Raw genomic sequence first — 24,022 nt, forward strand, 5'->3', positions numbered from 1 at the left:
AGTATATATGTATTGTATTATATCGTAAACCAGATTCCCAATTGTGTAGCAATTGGTTATCTCCCTTTAGTAATTTCTGTTGATAAAGCATTTTTGGAAGCTGGTAAGGGTACCAAGCTGGCAGAATTGTTAGCACATAGGTCAGAATGCTTAGTTGCATTTCTTCCGGCTCTTCATGTCTTGAGTTCAAATCCTACCAAAGTCAACTTTGCCTTTCATTTTCTTTGGGGTTGATAAAATGAAGTATCAGGATAAAATGCTTGCTGGCGTTTCTTCTGGCTCTTTATGTCCCGAGTTCAAATTCTACTGAAGCCAACTCTGCCCTTCATGCTTTTGAGGTTGCTAAAACAAAGTACCAGTCAAGTACTGGCAACGTAGTAATCCATCTCTCAAAATCGTTAGCTTTGTGCCAAAATTGTAAAGAATTATTGAGCTGCCAAAAAGGGAGTCAAACAAAATACTTTGCAAAATTTCACTCTAGTTCTTTATGTTCTGAGTTCAAATCCTGCTGATTCAGCTTAGCCTTTCAGCCTTAATAAAATAAAGTACCAGACAAGTACTGAAACAGATGATACCAACAAACCTTTCTCTTCCCAAAACTGCTGGTTTTGTCCCTAAATTAGAAATATTTGTTTGATAGATGATGAGAACAATGGATGAAATAAATGGTAAAACAAACCATTAAGTACTTTGCAGTAATTAATTAGACATCTTTATATTCTGAGTTCAAATCCTACCAGGTTCAACTTTACCTTTTATCATTCTGAGGTCGATAAAAGAAGTATAAGTTAATGTTTAACCCCACCAGGTCAATCTTAACTGAAAAGACGTCTGTGTGACCAAAGATGCTCTCGCCTTACAAGAATTACATATCTAAGAACTACATTCTCCGGTATGTTACTCCTGTTTGAAGAAGGTGAGCTTCTTTTAGCAAGACAAGGAACCTTTTAGAGTCTTGGTTCTCAATCTGGCTCTGTAATTCATTGCAGATCAAACAAAGCAAAAACAAATTTAAAAAAAAAAACGAAGTGCTGATAAAATATAAAAAAGTAATACAGCATCCATGACTTTGGAAACAGTTTTTCACATTTAGAATTGTCAAAGCATGGAATAAGTACCCACATCAGTTGTTAGCTGTCAGGACCCGTGGACATGTTTACAAAGTCAGAAAACAACACAGCTCCCATGACTTTCGGAAACATTTTTTCATGCTGAGAGTTGCTGAAGTATGGAACAAACTGCCAGCATCAGTTGTTAGTTGTCAGAGCACTGCATCCTTCAAAACTTCCATGCTTCCTGAGATTCGCCAACACTACACCTGATTTTCTCCCCTCCATACACACGCAAGCATGTATCTGACTCATACACTGTTCACTTTCCAGACATTTGTACATTACTGCACATGCTTTATACGCACTTTTGACAAGTTGTGGTACACCTGGGCACTGTATACAATAATTTCATTATTATTATTATTATTAGGACATGGCATCCTTCAAAGATTCCACACTTCCCAAAATTCACTAACACTAGTCTTGACATACCTATGCACCCTTCCCTCTTTATGGTTCTTTTAATATTCACTTTTCTGTCCATGTACTTATAATTTTCATTGCTGTTTTCCTTTACTTAAATTATGGTTGCATTCTGTCCCCTCTTTTAATCTTTCCCAATGAGCTGTAGCGTATCTGAGAACTGTATACAGAAACTCATTATTATTGTTTTTCTTCAGTGCTAAGGTAATTACTGAGTATGGTTTTTTTTTTATGTTTGTCTGGGTTATGTTGGAGAGATTGTGTTTTTTAACGAATTCAGGGATTGCAGTGGGAAAATTGGGAATAAAAGGCACTTGTATAGGGACAACCATTGCTCATATTATGGTTGGATGACTTAACTATTGTTTCATACAGAAGGTGTCACTGAATTATTATCTTCTGATCAATTCTGTTTGCTAGTAGTCAGATGCCATAGAACAAGTAGAGTTATGTACCTTGCTCAAGATGGGCAATATGTCAGAGAATAGATTGGTTCCATAATTCCACAAGAATCCTATCACATTTTCTCTTAACTCCAGTTGCTCAACACTGATGAAGAAACCTCTATGTGATGACTTGATCTGGTAGAACTAGCAGCCAAATCTCCTTGCTTGCTTCATGCTCTTGCTTGATGGGGCCGAGGTCATCCCACATTAGTGGTCCCACAGGTGTCATCATGCATAGAGCCAACCAGGCCCAGCCGTGCTCCCAATTGCTGGTGGTCCCATGCCAAACTCTCTGTATCCTCCAACATGACGTTGAGCCTCTGGAGATCTTCCTTAATCCTGTCCAGCCTTCAAGTGTGAGGCCTGCAATGGGACCTCTTCCAAATCTCTCTCAAATCACAAATTACCATCTTAATCTAAATGTAGGAGGGGTGCCATTAGTGACCTCTGTAATATCTTTGACCTCAGGTTTGATGTATCAGGGATGCAACATTAGCAAGATCAACGATGATGGGGGAAGACACCAGAAAAGATACCTTCGGTCAAGTCTTATGTAACAATAGCTTCTATATAGTCTGTTATATGTAACCATATCTTCTATGTAGAGTATATACATAACATTACTTACTTTTTATATGGCCTCTTTTATGTAACAGTATCTTAGAGTATTATTTAACAATATCATCTTTATATGTAACCGTATCTTCTATATAGAGTACTATATGTAAAGTGGAGGCGCAATGGCCCAGTGGTTAGGGCAGCGGACTCGCGGTCATAGGATCGCGGTTTCGATTCCCAGACCGGGCGTTGTGAGTGTTTATTGAGCGAAAACACCTAAAAGCTCCACGAGGCTCCGGCAGGGGATGGTGGTGATCCCTGCTGTACTCTTTCACCACAACTTTCTCTCACTCTTACTTCCTCTTTCTGTTGTACCTGTATTTCAAAGGGCCGGCCTTGTCACTCTCTGTGTCACGCTGAATATCCCCGAGAACTACGTTAAGGGTACACGTGTCTGTGGAGTGCTCAGCCACTTACACGTTAATTTCACGAGCAGGCTGTTCCGTTGATTTGGATCAACCAGAACCCTCGTCGTCGTAACCGACAGAGTGCTTCCACTATATGTAATAGTATGTTCTACATAGCAGTGATTTAGCAGAAGCCCATAAGATTATTCACCATCATTCCAGTAACAACTTTGGTCGCCTTTTTGAATTCAATACCTCTACAACCCTTGGACATTCTTATACAATTAGAAAACAGCATATCACCATGACTTTTATCAACAACAAAGAATGGCTTTTTTTTTCTTGTACATCTAAACTCAACAGTTAGGAATGGTATTTCTGTAACTAATGGTATTTGCATATCTTCAGGAAGAACACATTAGATTGTAGTGTATTCCTAAAGACAATATTTCAGAATAAAAGTAGGGATGGTCGTGGATAAAACATCTTTGATCACAGCTCTGAAGGGCAGGGCTGACTCAGAACTAAATCCACTGCCACCACCACCACCAACAACAACATCCATTCTGGTTCCTTAAGCCCTTGAACTTCCTTTATTAGACTACATGGCTTTCTGGAACCAAATCTTAAAAAAATAAACATTCCCTCTTTTACTAAATTCTGTCTTTCCTATAATCCTGTTCCTTTTCTCATTGGCTGCCATTTTACCAATAATTCCACCAGCATCCAACTCCACCCCACCCGGCACCTCATCTATACTGATGTTGTAGATTAGTCATCAGTCATTGATTTTTGTGGCTATGACTAAACACATCTCGTTTCCATTCAGAAATGCAAACACACACACACACACATGCACATGCACACACACGCATGAACACACACACACACCACGCGTGCACGCACGCACACACGCGAATCATCATCATCACCATCATCACCACCACCTCTGCTATTACCATCATCATCATCATCACTGCTGCAAACACAAGTGATACTCCAAATGAGCAGACAACCTCAACAGCTACACACACACATCCTCCTCCTCCTCCTCATCATCATCATCATTTAACATCTGTAGTCCATGCTGGTATGGGTTGGACAGTTTAACAGAATCTGACAAGACAGAGAACTTCACTGAGCTCCTGTGTCTGCTTTAACATGATTTCTCTATGCTTGGATGACTTTCAAACCTATTTACCTATTTCTTTACTACCCACAAGGGGCTAAACACAGAGAGGACAAACAAGGACAAACGGATTAAGTCGATTATATCGACCCCAGTGCGTAACTGGTACTTATTTAATCGACCCCGAAAGGATGAAAGGCAAAGTCAACCTCGGCGGAATTTGAACTCAGAACGTAACGGCAGACGAAATACAGATACGCATTTCGCCCGGCGTGCTAACGTTTCTGCCAGCTCGCCGCCTTTATTTATATACAGAGGGTATTTACCTTTTACTTGTTAGACCGTGGTCATGCTGGGGTACCACCTTGAAGAATCTTAGTCGAATGAATCAACCCCAGGACGTATATTTATTAGGTACATAGATACACCAACACCAGTCAAGCAGTGGTGGGGGACAAACCAAGACACACACATACTATATAAAGGGGGTACTGAAAAGTTCCTGGCTTCAAGGGTCCAACCTTCCAAGTTCTTTTACAGGGCTTCGAAAAACTGGAGGACCACTGCAACACCTGTGTGAATCTGAGAGGAAAAAAAATGTTGAATAAAATTATAATTAACTGATCCTCCTGTATTTTCTTTCACTGACAGCCAGAACTTTCCAGCAGCCCCTCATGTGTATATATTTCGTTTTGGCATTTGTTTTGCAAGATTCTTTGTATGAATTCGTGTGTTGAAGCCTATTCTATGGTGTCTGGGGTGAGTCATTTTCTTTTTGTGCCTTATTATTTAACACTTACCAGTTCAATTTCCTCTAATTTAGTTGTCTATTTTTTCTAAAATTTTACAAAAAATAAGTAACTAAATGAGTGAATATCAAACTGGTGATAAGGCACTAAAAGAGAATGACTCTCCCCAGACACAAAAACATATATATATACTATATAGAGGGCATTACTATACATAAATGCCACATGCTAGAATTTTGCTGCAGATCACCATTATTTCATAATTAGTGCAGTAATGCACTTTTTAATCATCAGTGCAAGCATAATTCAAGATTTGTAATAAGTGAACAAAATCAACATACCAGACGAACAACCAATGTATCCAATGTATGTATGTATATAATGAGCTTCAAGTTTCCACCTACCAAATCTCCTTGTAAGGTTTTGGTCAGCCCAAGGATATAGTAGAAGACACTTGTCCAAGAATCCAGAACCATGAGGTTGAGAAGCAAACTTCCTACCACATAGCTATGCCTTTCAACTGGGTGCTTTTATTTCGTGGCCCCAGAAACACCGCCAGATCTGACTGGCCTGGTGCAGCCTTCGGGCTTTCCAGACCCCAGTTGAACCGTCCAACCCATGCCAGCATGGAAAGCGGACGTTAAACGATGATGATGATGATGAAAACTAGAGAGGTTGCCATATAATTTGCAAGACTAAAGCATCTCCTTGACTGAGTAGAAGTAAAACACACACATGTGTACGCATGTGTGATAAAACTCCACTCAAAATTCATACCAGCCACCTCAGGTACTTGCCAAAGAGCGTCCTCAGATGGAGCATGACAGATTGGCTGATTAATGTGAGACTGATATGATATTCAGGTCACTTAACTCTTTTGTTACTCTATTTATTTTGAGATGCTCTGTTTCTTTCAATTACTTTAAATATAACAAAGAACTTAGTAAAATAACTTAGTTATCATTAAGCTAGTGTTAGGAACATAAATTGTGACTAAGGTTTGGTGGAAGATTTTAATTCAGAACTTATGAAAACAAGACATTTGTACTACAGAGCCAGAGCTGGTTTTAGCCAGGTTGGTAACGAAAGGGTTAAGGAGTGAGTGGGCAACAGCTGTAGTGGGCATGCATCATACTGTCTTACTTGCCCATGAAGACATGTGGAATAAGAGACCCTTTACTTGGAAAACAGTGAAGGGTTAATGATATGAAGAGCACCCAGCTATAAAACACTACCTCAAAAATATATTCATCCAGCTCATGGTAGCAGGAAAAATTAATGTAAAAAAAAAAAACACCCATATATCGATTTCAAATTTTGGCCCAAGGACAGCATTTTGGTGGGTGGGGGCACAAGTTGACTACATCAACCCCAGTGATCGACTGGTACTTGTACTTATTTTATCGACCCCAAAAGGATCGATAAAGGCAAATTCGAACTCAGAAGAATTTCAACTCATGGAGTGGTTGGCATTAGGAAGGGCATCCAGCCGTAGAAACATTGCCAGATCAGACTGGGCCTGGTGCAGCCTTCTGGCTTCCCAGACCCCAGTTTCACTGTCCAACCCATGCCAGCATGGAAAGCGGACGCTAAACGATGATGATGATGATGATTATAAAGATTGATGAAATGCCACAAAGTATTTTGTTCAGTCTGATAACAATTCTGCCAACTCACCAGCTGAACAAACAGCCATATATATATATATATATATATATATATATATATATATATATATATATATATATATATATATATATATATATATATATATATATATTTATTGTGTACATTTCTTTGAAGGCCTATATCCATATATGCATGTATATATACATATATATGTAGGTATGTACATATATGTATGTACATATGTATATATTTATTTAATTTTATGATCGAACGCTATGCATCCATTTCCAAGTAAGTTATATATATGCATATAGATATTTACATATATACATAGGCACAGTTGTGGCTATGTGGTAAGAAGCTTACTTCCCAACCATATAGTTCCGGGTCCAGTCCCACCGTGTGGCACTTTGGGCAAATGTCTTCTATTATAGCCTTGGGTTGACCAAAGCCTTGTGAGTGGATCTGGTAGATGGAAGCTTAAACAAGCCTGTCTCATACACACACACACACACATGTGTGTGTGTGTGTGTGTGTGTGTGTGTGTTTATATATATATGCATGTATGTCTTTGTGTCTATGTGACCACCACCACCACTGCTTGACAACTGGTGTTGGTTGTTTACAACCCTGTAACTTAGCAGTTCAGCAAAAGAGACTGATAGAATAAACACTAGGCTTTAAAAAAAAAACTAAACTAAAACTGTTCTGGAGTCGATTTGATTGACTAAAACCCTTGAAGGCAATGCCCCAGCATGGCCACAGTCAAATCATTGAAACCAAAAAAAAGGTAACAAATAAAAGATGCTTATACATGCATTAATCTGATTATCAGTTTTACCGATAATAGGTGACTAGTTAATAATAGTGGAGTGATTGCTACAATATATAAATCAAAGGGGGAGGGTAGGAAATTCATTTACCCTAACATTCTCTTCATTTCTACACAGATCCACCCTTTTTGATGGATATCTGCCAGCAGACATTCATTGAAAAATAATACCCTCTCTCTCTCTTGATCTATACCGCTATCAGAAAAGGAGTTCTTTCCCCCATACTAAACACCATCACACCTCAACCTAACTGCTATCACTTAATGCAGACTGTCGACATGATTGGTTAGCCAGCCATTATAGTCCAATTAGCAAAGAAAAATTACATTCATAATAAACAACCACAACCCCCCTCCACACAACTAGCTACTCTCCTTCTCTTTCTACCCAGGTATTCAGACATATCTCTACCCCTATTTCCATTTATTTCCTCTCAACATGTCCCTTCCTTTTCTAATAAATCATATTACAAGATATTTCCTTTCACTTCCTGCAAACAATCTAAACCAGAAATATGTATGGCACCAACAGCTACAGAGTTATTGTGTTAATTCCTTCACAAGAATCTATTGGAATATGAATAAACTGTTCTGTTCTGTCTGTCCAGAGCCCTAGGACTCATTAGGCCACTTACCTGGTTTCCAAGGTGTACGAGGGGGTTCTGAAAAATTCCTGGCTTCAATGGTATCGTGAAAAGCTTGGCTGGAGACCCAACCTTCTGAGTTCTTTTACAGGACTGCTGATTAATGAAATGCCAGCTGTTTGCCAGCCCCATCTGGCACCTGTGCGGGTGGCACGTAAAAAGCACCCACTACACTCACGGAGTGGTTGGCGTTAGGAAGGGCATCCAGCCGTAGAAACATTGCCAGATAAGACTGGAGCCTGGTGCAGCCTTCTGGCTTCCCAGACCCCAGAAGAACTGCTGAAGGACTGCTGCAATAAGTGTGTGAATCTGAGAGGGGATTATGTTGAATAAAACAACCAGCTGATCCTCCTGTATTTTCTTTTACCCAAAACAAGGAACTTTTCAGCACCCCTTCGTATAAGAGACCGAAATTGAAACATTCACCAGCAACTAGGATGCCAGTCCATCACAGATTTATTCTTTTATGGCTGAGTGGGATGGCGTAGTATTAAATGAAATGTTTAGCCCAAGAACGCAACACACTGCCCAATCCAAGAATTGAAACCACAGTCTGACAAGAATATATTGTAATATATTGTAGTATGAATATCTTTATATATAAAAGTGAAGTTGTGTGTCTGTCTCCTACAATTTAGATTCCTAACTACTCCCACATTTTGCGGTGCAGTGTAACCAAAAGCAGGTATCTTATAGTCGTGATTCATTGAGCCCTTCTGGGTATTAGCGCGCGTCTACGATGAGTCTACGATTTAAAAAAAAATTTACCATCATTTTTTCCCATTTTTAATGCATTTTTTTGCTATTATATAAGGGAGGTAACTCTCTAAAAATGTATTATTAAATCTCAGAACATAAAAAACTACAGTAACACCCCCCTTTGTGGTTAGCCATCTCTAAAAATGCTTATATAGTTATTTCCCTTACAAACCCGAGCAACGCTGGGCGATACTGCTAGTATAATATATAATAGTGGAAGCACATGACTAAGTGGTGAGGGTATTTGACTCCTGATCATAAGGTCATCAGTTTGATTGTGTCCTTGAGCAAGACACTTTATTTCGTGTGGTTCCAGTCCACTCAGTTGGCAAAAATGTATAGTACCTGTATTTCAAAGGGCCAGCCTTGTCACATTCTGTGTCACACCAGATCTCCCTGAGAACTGCATTAAGTGCATGCATGTCTGTGGAGTACTCAGCCACTTGCATGGTAATTTCACAAGAATGCTGTTCCATTGATTGAATCTACTGGAACACTCGTCATCATAACAGATAGAGTGTCAGTTTCACATTGTAATACCTTCATAGGAATTTAAAATAATAATAATGAAATTATTGTATACAGTGCTCAGGTGCACCACAACTTGTCAAAAGTGCATATAAAGCATATGCAGTAATGTACAAATGTCTGGAAAGTGAACAGTGTATGAGTCAGATACATGCTTGCGTGTGTATGGAGGGGAGAAAATCAGGTGTAGTGTTGGCGAATCTCAGGAAGCATGGAAGTTTTGAAGGATGCAGTGCTCCGACAACTAACAACTGATGCCGGCAGTTTGTTCCATATTTCAGCAACTCTTAGCATGAAAAAATGTTTCTTGAAGTCATGGGAGCTGTGCTGTTTTCTGACTTTGTAAACATGTTAGACAGGTGGAGTTTGAAAAGGTGCTCAGAGTTATTGTTGGTAAGATGGTTAATAATTTTATGGGTGTCTGCCAAGTCAGCTGCCAGACATCGGAGTTTCAATGTGTCCATGCCCAGGGAAGTAAGGCGTTCAAAATATGGCAAATGCCTGATGGAGGGTATTCTCTTGGTTGCACGTTGTTGAACACTTTCCAGACGATTAATATCCTGGGCAAGATAGGGGTTCCAGACCGGTGATGCAAATTCCAGGTAAGGTCGAACCATAGCTATATAAAGCCTCAGATAGATAGCCGGAGAGCGGCTCACAAAGGAGTTGGTAAGTGATGCCAAGACACCCTCAGTCTTCTTGGCAATTTATTGTAATATGCAGCAACAACAACTAAACAATCGTTCTGTTCATTCCTTCACAAGAAATAACACAGAACTCATAACTCACAGAACAAAAAATCCTATCCCAGGCATGGCTGTGTAGTAAGAAGCCTGCTTCCCAACCACATAGTTCTGGGTTCAATACCACTGCATGGCACCTTGGGCAAGTGTCTTCTATTATAGCCTTGGGCCGGCCAAAGCCTTGAGTGTGGATTTGGTAGGCAGAAGCTGAAAGAAGTCCATAGTATATGTGTGTGTGTGTGTGTGTGTGTGTGTGTGTGTGTTTCGTCCCCCACCACTGATTCTCAACTGGTGTTGATGTGTTTATATCCTCATAACTTAGCGGTCCACCAAAAGAAACCTTAAAGATCAGTACCAGACTTGATAAAAACGTAAGTACCAGGGTCAATTCATTTGACTAAACATTCTTGAAGGCAGTGCTCCAGCATGACAACAGTCTAATGATTAAAACAAGTAACAGATGAAAGATAAAAGATTACACACACACACGTATGAGTATATACACGCATACAGCCATACACACACACACTAGCTAAATCTTTCCTCTCACCACAGTATTTCACCCTACTGTAGTGGAGGCACAATGGCCCAGTGGTTAGGGCAGCGGACTCGCGGTCGTAGGATCGCGGTTTCGATTCCCAGACCGGGCATTGTGAGTGTTTATTGAGCGAAAACACCTAAAGCTCCACGAGGCTCTGGCAGGGGATGGTGGTGATCCCTGCTGTACTCTTTCACCACAACTTTCTCTCACTCTTACTTCCTCTTTCTGTTGTACCTGTATTTCAAGGGGCCGGCCTTGTCACACTCTGTGTCACGCTGAATATCCCCGAGAACTACGTTAAGGGTGCACGTGTCTGTGGAGTGCTCAGCCACTTACACGTTAATTTCACGAGCAGGCTGTTCCGTTGATTCGGATCAACCGGAACCCTCATTGTCGTAACCGACGGAGTGCTTCCTCACCCTACCGTGGATATTTCTGATATTGAGAGAGGATTCCTGAGTTAGACTTCACCACAGATTCAGTCGAGTTTTCTTACTTTAGTCTGATGATCAAAAGCAGATTACGTATTACGTAATTACCATAATTCAGACACACCCATAGCCACATTTTCATCATTACCTTCCAACAAGTCTCTTTCCTTTCTTGATAAATCAGGTTTACTGTGTGTGTGTGTGTGTGTGTGTGTGTGTGTGTGTGTATATATGTGTGTGTGTGTGTGTATGTATATAGATAGATAAGGCGGCGAGCTGGCAGAAACGTTAGCACGCAGGGCGAAATGCGTAGCCGTATTTCGTCTGCCGTTACGTTCTGAGTTCAAATTCCGCTGAGGTTGACTTTGCCTTTCATCCTTTCGGGGTCGATTAAATAAGTACCAGTTACACACTGGGGTCGATATAATCGACATAATCTGTCTGTCTGTCCTTGTTTGTCCCCTCTGTGTTTAGCCCCTTGTGGGTAGTAAAGAAATATGTGTGTGTGTGTGTATGCATATATGTGTGTAATATATAAACACACATAGTTCAGTGCTATTCTGTGGCACCTTTAACAAATGTCTTCCAATATAACTTCAAGCTGATCGAAGACTTGTGGGTGGATTTGGCAGATGGAAACTGAAAGAAGCCTGAATATGTATAAGTGTGAGTATGTGTATGTGTCTTTGTATCTGTGTTTCTCCCCTCCACTACTGCTTGACAACTGGTGTTGGTGTTTCATGTCCCCGTAACTTAGTGGTTCAGCAAAAGAGACTAATAGAATAAGTACCAGGCTTCATAAAATAAGTCCTGGGGTCGATTCATTCCACTAAAAGAATTTTTGGGTGGGGCAGTGCCCTAGTATGGCCACTGTCTAATGACTGAAACAAGTAAAAGATGAAACAATATTTTACAGAAAAAAAAAACCCTCAAAAAAAATCCCCATAACAATACAACCATATTTATAACCATAACCAGTCCCCATAATATGAGGTTCCCCTGTAATAACAACAGTCTTCAAAATCTAACCTGTGTCTGTATCAACACTGAAAATTGAATGCAAAATGGAAATCAAAATCATTTGAAAATATGTTTCAAGTAATTTATATAAAACTAGCACTATGACCTGGCAATGCCGGGTCATAGTGCTAGTGCATGCATATATAGATGTGTGCGTGTACACATACATGTGAGTACTGTCCAAATCTCTGACCAATTACATACAGCTAGTTGGCATTCAATTGGGCGTATCAAGTTTCGGGCATTTTGATTGGGTTTTGGATAGAAAATTCACAAAAAAGTCACTTTTATTGATTTTTTAATGGCTTTGCGGGGTGACTGGGGAAATGTAAAGATGTGCACGACCACCCTTGGATAGTTTTGAATGACCATAGAAAGTGCGAGCCCTCTAACTGAAAAATTGTGGATTTGTATAAAGGACACACACACACAGACATTTTGCCGTTTATATATAGAGAGATACTGCATACATTTTATAAAGGTAATCTATAAAATACTACATGTATTTCATAGAAATGAACCATTACTTGGTTTAATACTATCACCTGGCTACTCGGCTGCAAGTATTTAGCCTGGGGATATCAGGATCTTCCTCCTTTTTTCCTCAAAACTTTCAGGATGCTCTACCGAAAAAGTCATTGTTGTTACCCTTCTTCTAGTTTTTCATTTTTTGAAAGATAATAAAAAGAAAACAAAATTCAAAACAAAAAGACAACCAAACTCACCTGTGGCCGAGAAAGGCCTGAGGGAACCCAGGTAAAACCTTCTCGCAATGTACTTTCTTTTAAATCTTCATCATTCATTTTTGGCCAACCTAAGCGATCCCGGACATCAATAAATTCACAGTGGTAGACATCGTGAGATTCTCGAGGACATCGACATAATTTGCAAATATTTCTGACAAAAGAAATCAAAACATAAATCACAATCCCATTGTAGACATTAGCAGAGAAATCGTTTAAAGAGTGACAGACATTTAGCTTTATTATGTCTTTATCTGTGGTAGCAGTGGACACTGAGTGGAGCTAATGGGTAAATTCAAAGACAGTTTTTAAAACTGGGATTACAGTCAATAAACACACTGGTACTCTTTTACTTGTTTCAGTCATGTGACTGTGGCCATGCTGGAGCATCGCCTTAGGTCAAGCAAATCGACTGCCAGGATTTATTCTTTGTAAGCCTAGTACTTATTCTATCGGTTTCTTTTACCGAACCGCTAAGTTACGGGGACATAAACACACCAGCATCGGTTATCAAGTGATGTTGGGGGGACAAACACAGACACACAAATCCACTCACAAGGCTTTGGTCGGCCCGAGGCTATAGTAGAAGACACTTGCCTAAGGTGCCACACAGTGGGACTGAACCCGGAACCATGTGGTTGGTAAGCAAGCTACTTACCACACAGCCACTCCTGCGCCTATAGTAGTCAATACATTCAATGAAGTATTCCAAGAAAAGAGGAAAGAGGGTGCAGTACAGAGAGAGAGAGAGAGGAAGGAGAGGAGGGGAAGGAGAGAGGGGAGAAGGAGGAAGGGAGAAAGAGGAATGTGCATATGTGTGCACATGCTTGGGGGTGGGGGCCATTGACATCATTATCGTCTGACTTCCATTATCCGTGCTGGCATGGCTTGGACAGTTTGACAGGACCTGAAGAGCCAGAAGACTGTGCCAAGCTCCAATGCCCGCTTTAAGATGTCTCCACGGCTGGATGCCCTTCCTAGCACCAACCACCATACACAGTGTATTGGGTGCTTTTTATGTGGAACCAGCAGCTGTGAGGTCACCGAGACAAGGTCTCTCGACTGAGGTGGGAATAGTATTGAGGGAGATGGCTTCATACAAGGTGATGAGGAGTATGAAACAAAAAAAAAAGTGTACTCAATGCATGAATATATCAGCCTTTACTGAACTACACCGGTGATGAAGAGGAGTCTTACATGCATGTACAACTATTAGCCTTCCATAAAGAAAGGAACCTTACTAGGCCTGTGCCTTAGCAAAGAACTTTCCAAGTGCAGACCTATGACAAGATATACAAAGGTTTTCCCTTTGTTAAGATGGTAGGATTTAATTTGAGTTAATATTTGGCTGCTATTTCTAACAGGTTGAGCAACTGCAATGAGGTGCCCTCATATTCATTTCTTGAACCAATTTGTCTTACCGTTGGATTGATATCCTTCTTGCTGTTAATTACTCAACTATAAAATACGAATGGCTTCTAATTGTTCTTCCCCACCCACCTTCAGCCAGGAAAACTGAAGCCAGCAGAGTTATGTACCTTGTTCAGAGGCTCAATAGAATGATCATAGAGCAAGTGCACGAACATTTGTTTTCACAATTCTCATACTTGCACAGAAAAAACAAGCATGGATTAATTAAAGTTGCTTCTAATTCAATTGAGCACCAAAATTTCAGAGTGATTCATTTTCCCCATTGGCATTCATTCTGCAATAGTTGTTTTCACAGCTACTTATTCAACCTGAAATGATCAACGAAGAAGACACACCACAGCAGTGGGAATATGCATAAGATGTGTAAAAGCTTGCTCAAATGTAGAATTTCCAACAAAGGCCTATTACATGTGTCTTATACATTGTTTGGTCTGAATATTTCTTTAAATTATATTGTATGAACATCTTCTCTAGTAAATGCTCTAAAACATAAAGAAGCCTTCCATTTATTACATAAGTCTATGATATGATGCAATGACTACCATATTTAATCCTTTAACATTCAGATTGCAGAGGACATCTGCTTTAAGTACCCCATATAACACCTCGTAACTTATTTATTTTGGGGAATTTTCAGAAAATTTTCACAAATTTGTATTTTGCATGCAAGAATTCATGATTATGAAAAAAAAAAAAAAATTTTGTGTGTGATTTAAAGAGCTATTTAACTGCTATTTTTACCTCATCTCACAATCACCTGATACCCTCCTCATTTCTTTCTCACTGACATATTAATGTTTTTTCAATATCTTTCTAACCATAAACACATTTAATGGTCTATTCCTAGGATTTAAGCCAAAAATTCAGATCGTCGGTATTTGAAACTGTGATTTAAAAAAAAAAAGAAGTTAGAAAAATAAGAAAATTCTTTCCTTTTTCATACTCATATGAATTCCAAAAAAATATAAAAGTTATGAGGGATTATCTGGGGTACTTAAAGCAGAATTCTGCCCAGATTTCTCTGTCAAATATAATGCTTATTTATTCACATTGATTTGCATTTGTCATGCACTAAATTTGTAGCTTTGAGATCTCAATGACGTAATTGTTTACTTTTAGGATAATAGTTTAGGGTGAGTGCAAGAGGCAGGATCTGGCCAATTTGAAAATAAAGCAGGTGGATTTATTTTGGCCAAATTTGGCCGGTTTATATGTTAAAAGGTTAAGGCCACTTAGTAGTATGGCTCTAACTCAGCTCTAAGCAGTGCTTCTGATATGATAAATGAAGATCAAGGAATCAAGGGAGATGTCACGTTAAAGGGAAATTACCAGGTGATGATGATGATGATGATGATGGTGGTGGTGGGAACTGTCTAGACTGAACATCTGTAAATAGAGTCAACAGTGATTTATCATCTCTTTCAGCTGATCAAATATGGAATCATAAAATATGGTAGGTGTATGAGTGGAAGTAGAAGTGTCAGAGAAACAGAGGTGGATGAGGGGTTTAGGAGGAAGGGGAAGAGTATCAAGGGGATGTAAAGAAGAACGAAGGAAAACGAAGAGGAAAAAATTACAAAAAACAAACAAAAACAGAGGAAAGATGAGGAAGGAAGAAAAAAGGAAAAAATAAGCAAAAGAACAGAAGTGTTGAGGGGAAAAACACACAAAGAAGGGATGAAAAAATATAAATATGTGTGTGTATTTTTGTGTGTGTGTCTGTGTGTAAATATATTATTTATTTGAATCAGTCAGTTGGAACCAAAACTGGCTGGAAAACCTGGGTTTCATCAGGCTTTGCCATTTCATGCTTCAGTATTTAGCTTACATTTCATTTATAAATGTGGTGTGTGTCTGTGTGTCCATGCATACACATACACACATAGATGTCTTAGAGTTAATTACAGGGATATCATATTGCTTGGAACAGGTCATGACAATCGTGTAAAGAATTACAGCCCAATTGATTATGAAGGGAATTAGCCTAGATGAGATGCAGTTTGGTTTTGTACCAGGAAGAAATAGTTTTCTTCTTACGCAAGGAAACTGCAGAAGTATTTAGTATTTGTTGACCTTGCAGAAAGCCTTCACTCTGTGATCTGATGATCAGTGAGGAAACTAGGAGCACATGGCTTACTTGTGAGAGCCGTACAAATCGTGTATCTTTTTATTTATAGTCTCCTAAGTCATAACAGGGGAATTTAAGAAACCATGCCAAACCTGACACTGGGGCAAAGTAGGGTCCTCAAACCAACTGGATCTTGTTTAACCATCCAACCCATGCCAGCATAGAAAGCTGATGTAAAACCCATGATGATGAGGATAATAATGGCATGTGTGTCTGTGCGTGAGAGAGAGAGAAAGGTAGAGAGACAGAGGGGGGAGATGGGGGAGGGGAGAGATGGGGGAGGGGAGAGATGGGGAGAGAGAGAGAATGGTAATGTTGGTTTATATGCCAAGTTATACATAAATCAGACAGGACCCTTCACTCTTCCAATAAATGGCCCTTCTTGATATGTAGGTAGGGTGTAGGCAGAAATTCTATTGGGTGTACCCAGTGCAGGCTATGGACACAAGAGGTGCAGTGGAATAGTTGGAAGGTTAACAAAGGAAGTGGTATATGTATTTGAGGGATGATTATATGATGTATGTCTTTGAACTACGATGCTGCATGGTAGTGAGATGAGGGTATGTGGAGGCTGGAGAGAAATGAAGCTGGTATGCTCTGCTAGATATGCAATGTCAGTGTGCATGTGAAACAGAGCACTAGTGTGTTGAGAGTGAAGTTGAGCATAAGAGGAATTAGATGCAGTGTGCAAGAGAGGAGATGACTGTGGTGGTTTGGTCATGTAACGTAGATGGATGAGGACAGGTGCATAAAGAAGTGCCAATCACTTGAAGAGGAGGGAAGGTGTGAAAGAGGGAGACCCAGGAAGACATGGGATGTAGTACTGAAGGTCGATCCCAAAATGCTGAACCTTAAAAAGGTGATGGCAGAGGATCGAGATAGGTGGCACATTGCTGTACTTGAGAAGACCCACCAACCACAATAGAATTGAGATCCTAAAACCAAGGTGCCATGTAAAAAGCACTCGTGATGGTGTAACATAAAAAGCACCCAGTACAGTGTAGAGTGATTGGCATTAGGAAGGGCATCCAGCTGTAGAAACCATGACAGAACAGAGAATGGAGCCTGGTGCAGCCCCTGGCCTTGCCAGTTCCTGTCAAGTCATTCAACCCCTGCTAGCATGGAAACCGAATATTAAATGTTGATGACAGTGTATGTGTGTGTGTGTGTGTGTGTGTGTATATATATATACAAACGGCGGTGCATCAGCATGGCCACAGCTCTGAGCTGAAACTAGAAAAAAAAAAATATATATTACGGAGATGTACTTGCATAGCAAGTGACCTGATCTGAGATTGTGTGCTGGAAAGGAAACAATTACAGCATGGAAGGTGTTCATAAGCCATTTAAGAAACACAAAAAATCCGTTAGATTCACTTCAACACTTAAATTAAATTTGTCAAAATATTTCCGTCGCTTTGAGACCACGACCTCTTCACTGACAAAATTCCGTGCTGCATCTATCTATCTATCAATCTATCTATCTATCTATCTATCTATCTATATATAATTGAAAATGAAGAGGAGTGTGGAGATTTATTCACATTCAAAACTTTTTGTTTAAAATGTTTTCTACAGTATGTATAGCAATGACCAACATATGTTTCAATTGCAGCAACTACACATTGTTCCATATGCAAATGTGCATCCTAGTCGCTGCAATTTCATCAGAGTGAACTAATTCAAACAATCTTTCATGTGTGTGTATGTGCAAAAACTCACAAAACACACTAAAGGATCAGTGATTGTTTGATTAATGAACAGTGTTGTCAACCCATCTCATTTAGAATTCTTTCCTCCACCTCTCATTGATATTTTGTGTATTTATTGAACCCTACAAATGTAACACAGATAAAACTGTTTATTTATTGGTGATTGATACAGCAACTTATTGAACAGATTCTTCAGTTACCATGGAGACAACAGCTAAACACATCCAAACCTTAAATAAACTATGTTGTTATTTCAATACAATAATGTTAAGGAGAAGGACATGTTAAATAACGTAATCCTATATACTCTTAAGAGGTGGTGGCCAAGGCTGGAAGGTCACTGACCATCGCTCTACTCAGGATTAGACAAATATATTATTGAGGCATTGTTGTACAGCTGGATGCTCTTCCTGTAGCTAACCCTTACCTGTTTTTCTTATGTTTTTTTTTATCAAGTATTGAGCTCCATTTGATTTTGCTGAAGGAGACTCAGAATTAGTTTCTGGATTTAATGTTGATTATGGGGCAGTAGGGTTTGCAATCCTGTTTATGGCTGAGTATATTCTTTTACTCTTTTACTTGTTTCAGTCATTTGACTGCGGCCATGCTGGAGTACCGCCTTTAGTCGAGCAAATCGACCCTGGGACTTATTCTTTGTAAGCCCAGTACTTATTCTATCGGTCTCTTTTGCCGAACCACTAAGTGACGGGGACGTAAACACACCAGCATCGGTTGTCAAGCAATGCTAGGGGGACAAACACAGACACACAAACATATACACACACATATATATATATATACATATATACAACAGGCTTCTTTCAGTTTCCGTCTACCAAATCCACTCACAAGGCATTAGTCGGCCTGGAGCTATAGCAGAAGACACTTGCCCAAGATGCCACGCAGTGGGACTGAACCCGGAACCATGTGGTTGGTTAGCAAGCTACTTACCACACAGCCAATATTTTATTTGTAATTTTTTTTGTGTCAAGTGTTATTTTGGGGGGAAGGTTTTTTTAAGAATTTTGAAGGCACAAAGCCATTGGATGATTTGTCAACAGGAGAAATGACAAAAATGTCCCCACTGGTAATTCAGCAATTTTTTGGAGGTGCACAAAGGGAAACTAACATACAGACACAAAGGTAGAGTCATTAACATCAATTCCAATAAAGTACCATTTAATCTCTCTATATATATAAAGCTGAAATTGTCTGTGTGTGGCAGGTTTGGTAGCCTTCAACTAACACTATCTCCTCCGAGACCCTGCGGTGCAAGTTGACCAAAATTGAGAGTACGATACAAGAAGGCTTGCTCTTCCTTCCATAGAAGAAAAAATTCAAATCGGACCATGTTAACACCAAAAATTATTTACATCAAAAAAGTGCTTTTTTTCTATGAAAATCCCTATTTTTTACGATTTTTTTACTGCTGTGTCGCCATTTTTCAGTGTATTTCAACAAGAAAAATGTTCACTTAAAGAGAATAACAAGCTACATAATGCAAAATTTTTACTTTTCAAAAATTCCAATTCTAAAGGGTCGAAACAAACCCGAGCAATGCCGGGCAATACTGCTAGTGATACTATAATATTATTTTACTAACCCCTAAGAGGAATGTATGCAATGCTAAAATGGATAGAAATTTCTAATTCAGTCTATAAAGGAAAGTAAACAAATATCACAAGATACTGGTTCTGAGCAATTTTTGTAAGAAGGTAGAGGTGTGGCTGTGTAGTAAAAGGTTTGTTTCCCAACCACATGGTTCCAGGTTCAGTCCCACTGCATGGCACCTTGTGTTTTTACTATAGTCCTGGGCCAACCAAATCTTTGTGAGTGAGTTTGGTAGATGGAAACTAAATGATGTGTGTGTGTGTGTATCATCATCATCGTTTAATGTCCGCTTTCCATGCTAGCATGGGTTGGACGGTTTGACTGAGAGCTGGCGTACCAGATGGCTTCACCAGGCTCCAATCTTGATTTGGCAGAGTTTCTACAGCTGGATGCCCTTCCTAACGCCAACCACTCCAAGAGTGTAGTGTGTGCTTTTTACGTGCCACCGGCACGGGGGCCAGTCAGGTGGTACTGGCAATGACCTTGCTCAAATCTTTTTACACATGCCACCAGCACAGGTGCCAGTAAGGCGACGTTGGTAACGATCACGCTCGAATGGTGCCCTTTTACATGCCACCGGCGCAGAAGCCAGTTGGCTGCTCTAGCCAGTTGTGTGTACATATGTATATATGTATGTATGTGTCTTTGTGTCTATTCCTACCACCACTTGACAACTGGTGTTTGTTTGCTTACCTCCCCATAACTTAGCAGTTTGACAAAAGTATTGATAAAATAAGTACCTGACTTAAAAAAAAATTGCTGAGATAAATTTGCCAGACTAATACCTTTCAAGGCAGTGCCCCAGCATGGCTACAGTCTAATGACTGATCCAAGTAAAAAGATAAAGAACGACTGTGGGGACAGAAGATAAAGAAGGGTGGGTAAAGAGTGCAAGAATGAGAGTGGGGAGAGTGGGAGATGGTTAGAAAGGAGAGGTAGGAGTGAACAATGTAGAGATGGGAATCAACAGTAAGTACAAGGGGGTGGAGGTAGAGATAAGAATGAGAGAAGGATGAGGTTTAGGAATAGTAGAGGCTTAGGGAATGGGGAGTGAAATTTAACAAGAGAGTGGGGCAGCAGAATAATGGAATAGATAGGTAAGGAATGAAGGGATTAGAGATTGAGAGATGAAGGGCGGAACATTTAATTTTAGAATTAATGTTTTTACTTCCATTCTTCCTTTTGCTACTCACCTCCAGGGATGACTCTTAAAACCAGGACATCTATCACCACATTCCATGCATGGCTGATCTTCATCCACTTCATAAATAGCTATTCCCTGAAAAAAACAAAAACAAAGCAAAATAAATATAAACAAAACGATTGGTACATCAATAAATGTAGTAGAAACTCGGTGTTATTATTAAACATTTTGTTACCATATTTTTATCACAATACGGTATCTTTGTTTCAATTTATTTTGAAAAAAGAAATGAAGGACTTAGTAAAGAAAAAATTTGTCATTGCTGATGTTTGGAGCATAAATTAACATGAAATTTTAATGCAATATTCTAATTTAGCGCATTTTAAAACAGGAAGTTTGTGGCACAGAACAAGGAGCAGTCTCAGGGGCATGGATCAAAAAGGTCATGTTCCAAAAAGGCTTAATAACGAAGTTAATTATTTTAGTGAATCAATCCAAAATTCATTATTTTAACAATTCCAACATAGGTGGTGCCCCAGCATGGCCGCGGCCTTCGGGCTAAAACATTTTAAAGGATTTAAGGATTTATAGGCACAGGAGTGGCTGTGTGGTAAGTAGCTTGTTTACCAACCACATGGTTCCAGGTTCATTCCCATTGTGTGGCACCTTGGTCAAGTGTCTTCTACTATAGCCTAGGGTCGACCAAAGCCTTGTGAGTGGATTTGGTACACAGAAACTGAAAGAAGCCCATCATATATATATATATATATGTATATATATGAGTGTATATGTGTGTGTGTCTGTGTTTGTCTCCCCAACATCACTTGACAACTGATGCTGGTATATTTACGTCCTCATAACTTAGTTCGGCAAAAGAGACCGATAGAATAAGTACTAGGCTTCCAAAGAATAAGTCCTGGGGTCGATTTGCTCGACTAAACGCAGTGCTCCAGCTTGGCCACAGTCAAATGACTGAAACAAGTAAAAGAGAGAAAAGAGAGAGAGAGTAATAGAAATATAAGAAATTAAAAATATGTTTACAAAAAGTTTAACCCTTTAGTGTTCAGATTACTCTGTTAAATGTAATATTTTTTTACTCAAATTGTTTTTAATTAATCCTGCATTATCTTATAGCTTTTGAGGTTTCAATGATGATGATCATCATCATCGTTTAACGTCCGCTTTCCATGCTAGCATGGGTTGGACGGTTTAACTGGGGTCTGGGAAGCCCGAAGGCTGTACCAGGCCAGTCAGATCTGGCGGTGTTTCTACAGCTGGATGCCCCTTCCTAACACCAACCACTCCGTGAGTGTAGTTTCAATAATGTGATTGTTTATTTTTAGAATGTCAATGTAGGTTAGGTGTGAGAGGCTAGATATTGCCAGTCTGAATATAAAACATGTAGAATATTTGGGCTGGATATGGCCGGTTTAAACACTAAAGAGTTAAGCCAAAACAAATATTTACAAAGAATGCTACAATAAAGCAGAGTCTGTAGAGTGGTTGGTGAAAGAATAGAGGAAAGCTGAAGTAGAAAGAGAACTGTTTGGTGTTGCTGGGGACATGACAACCTCTTTGGTGCTAGGGACAGGATAATTTATGCTCAGTATACTCTTGGCAATGTTTAGTACAGGAAAGGTAACCAATCTGAGAAATGACACCAAAAATGAAACCTCCAAGCAAGAGGTACAAGCATGGCTATGTGTTAAAAAGCTCACTTTCCAATCATGTGGTCTTGGGTTCAGTCCCACTGTGTGGAACCTTGGGCAAATGTCTTCTACTATAACCCTGGGCCAAACCAAAGCTGTGTGAGTGGATTTGGATGACAGAAACTAAAAGATCATATATAGGTATGTGTCAGTGTATGTGTGTATGTGTGTGTGGACATGCATGCACACAAATGTGTGTGTGTTTGTGTGCCCCTCTCTAGACGTCACATGATGGTTGTAAATGAGCATCAGTGTTATCATACACGAACAACTTCAAGTTTTTCATATCCAGTCTTCTATGGGAAAATATTACATTTTTTTTTACAAACAGTTGAGGGTTGGCAACAGGAAGGGCATCCAGCTGTAGAAAAATCTTCCTCGACAAACTCCATCTGACCCATGCAAACATGGAAGAGTGGGTGTTAAATGATGATGATGATAATGGTGAAGCGATATTTCCTCTAATTTTTATTGCTGTGGTGTGTGCATAAATTGTAGCAATTTTGCCTTTTTATTTATTAATTTTTTTTTTTCGTTTCTTCATATCCATGTGAGTAACCAACTGCAATTAACAAAAATATTCAATTTTATCTTGAAAAGCTTATGCACACACGTTTACCCCTTTAGGTACTGGTTGTAAAATAAATGTGCAATCTTGGAGGAACAGTGCTTACAAGCAGGACCCATAAAGTAGAAAGAGGAGAATCCACCACATTAACAACTCACTTCTGAATGCAATCAAGCAAGTTAAGACACAGAAAGGAGACACCAGCCCAAAGCTGATACCTTGAGGGCATGTTTTGGCACCTTGCCATCACTGCACTTCCTCTCTTTCCAGCACCATTCCAGCTTATGCCCACCCACTCATGCAAAATGCAATGTATTCTGCTAAATGTGTAATGTCAGTATGTATAAAAAGCAGAATACAAATGTGTTGAGAGAAAAACTGGTAGTGTGCAGGGGAGAAGATTGCATTTGGAATGGGTTTGTGATGCATATGGATGAGGGCAGCTCTATGAGCAAGTGCCAACTGTTTACAGTGGATGGAGCATGTGGCAGAGGGAGACCCAGGAAAACATGGGATGAAGTGGTGAGGGTTGATCTGTGGATGTTCAGCCTCGAACAGGAGATGATAAAGGACTGAATTGATATGCAGTACTTGTGAAGATATGCCCTTCCCCTCTGCTAGCATGTGAAACTGAGGTTCTTAAAGCACAACTGGACCCCTCGTTCAATGTCACAGTCAAGTTTTCACCTGCAACTCCTTCACTCTGTCATTTACCTATCACTCATCATTCCATCACTTTTTATATCTACAGCATTATTCTGCATACCTACACATATCATCAATCCCTTCCACATTACCCTTTCTCTTTCCTTTTCTTTAGAGCCACTTCCTTTTCACATCCATCCTCCTTCGTCCTTAATATCTTCCATCCCGACTCATATCTTTCATTGGCCACGCTTCCTACACCACACCAAACTTGGCCCCTATTCCTTCCATCATGCTTTAACCCTTTAGTGTTCACATTATTCTGCCAAAATTAATCCTTTTTTATCCATATTGTTTTGAACTAATCATACATTATCTTG

General features: G+C 39.6%; 1 protein-coding gene across 1 annotated transcript in view; it reads right to left on the reverse strand.

Moving 5' to 3' along the window:
- The window catches only part of LOC115222962 (prickle planar cell polarity protein 3-B), a 264,085-nt gene that overhangs the window by 144,719 nt on the left and 95,344 nt on the right, over positions 1 to 24,022 (reverse strand). Inside the window, exons 2-3 of the mRNA XM_029793370.2 lie at positions 20,770 to 20,855; positions 12,677 to 12,848 (exon numbers count right to left, since the gene is read on the reverse strand). Of these exons, the coding sequence (XP_029649230.1) occupies positions 12,677 to 12,848; positions 20,770 to 20,855 (258 nt within the window). The remainder of the gene's footprint in view (positions 1 to 12,676; positions 12,849 to 20,769; positions 20,856 to 24,022) is intronic.

The sequence above is a fragment of the Octopus sinensis genome, linkage group LG21 (genome assembly GCF_006345805.1).
Source record: "Octopus sinensis linkage group LG21, ASM634580v1, whole genome shotgun sequence".
In the NCBI taxonomy this organism is placed as follows: Eukaryota; Metazoa; Mollusca; class Cephalopoda; order Octopoda; family Octopodidae; genus Octopus; species Octopus sinensis.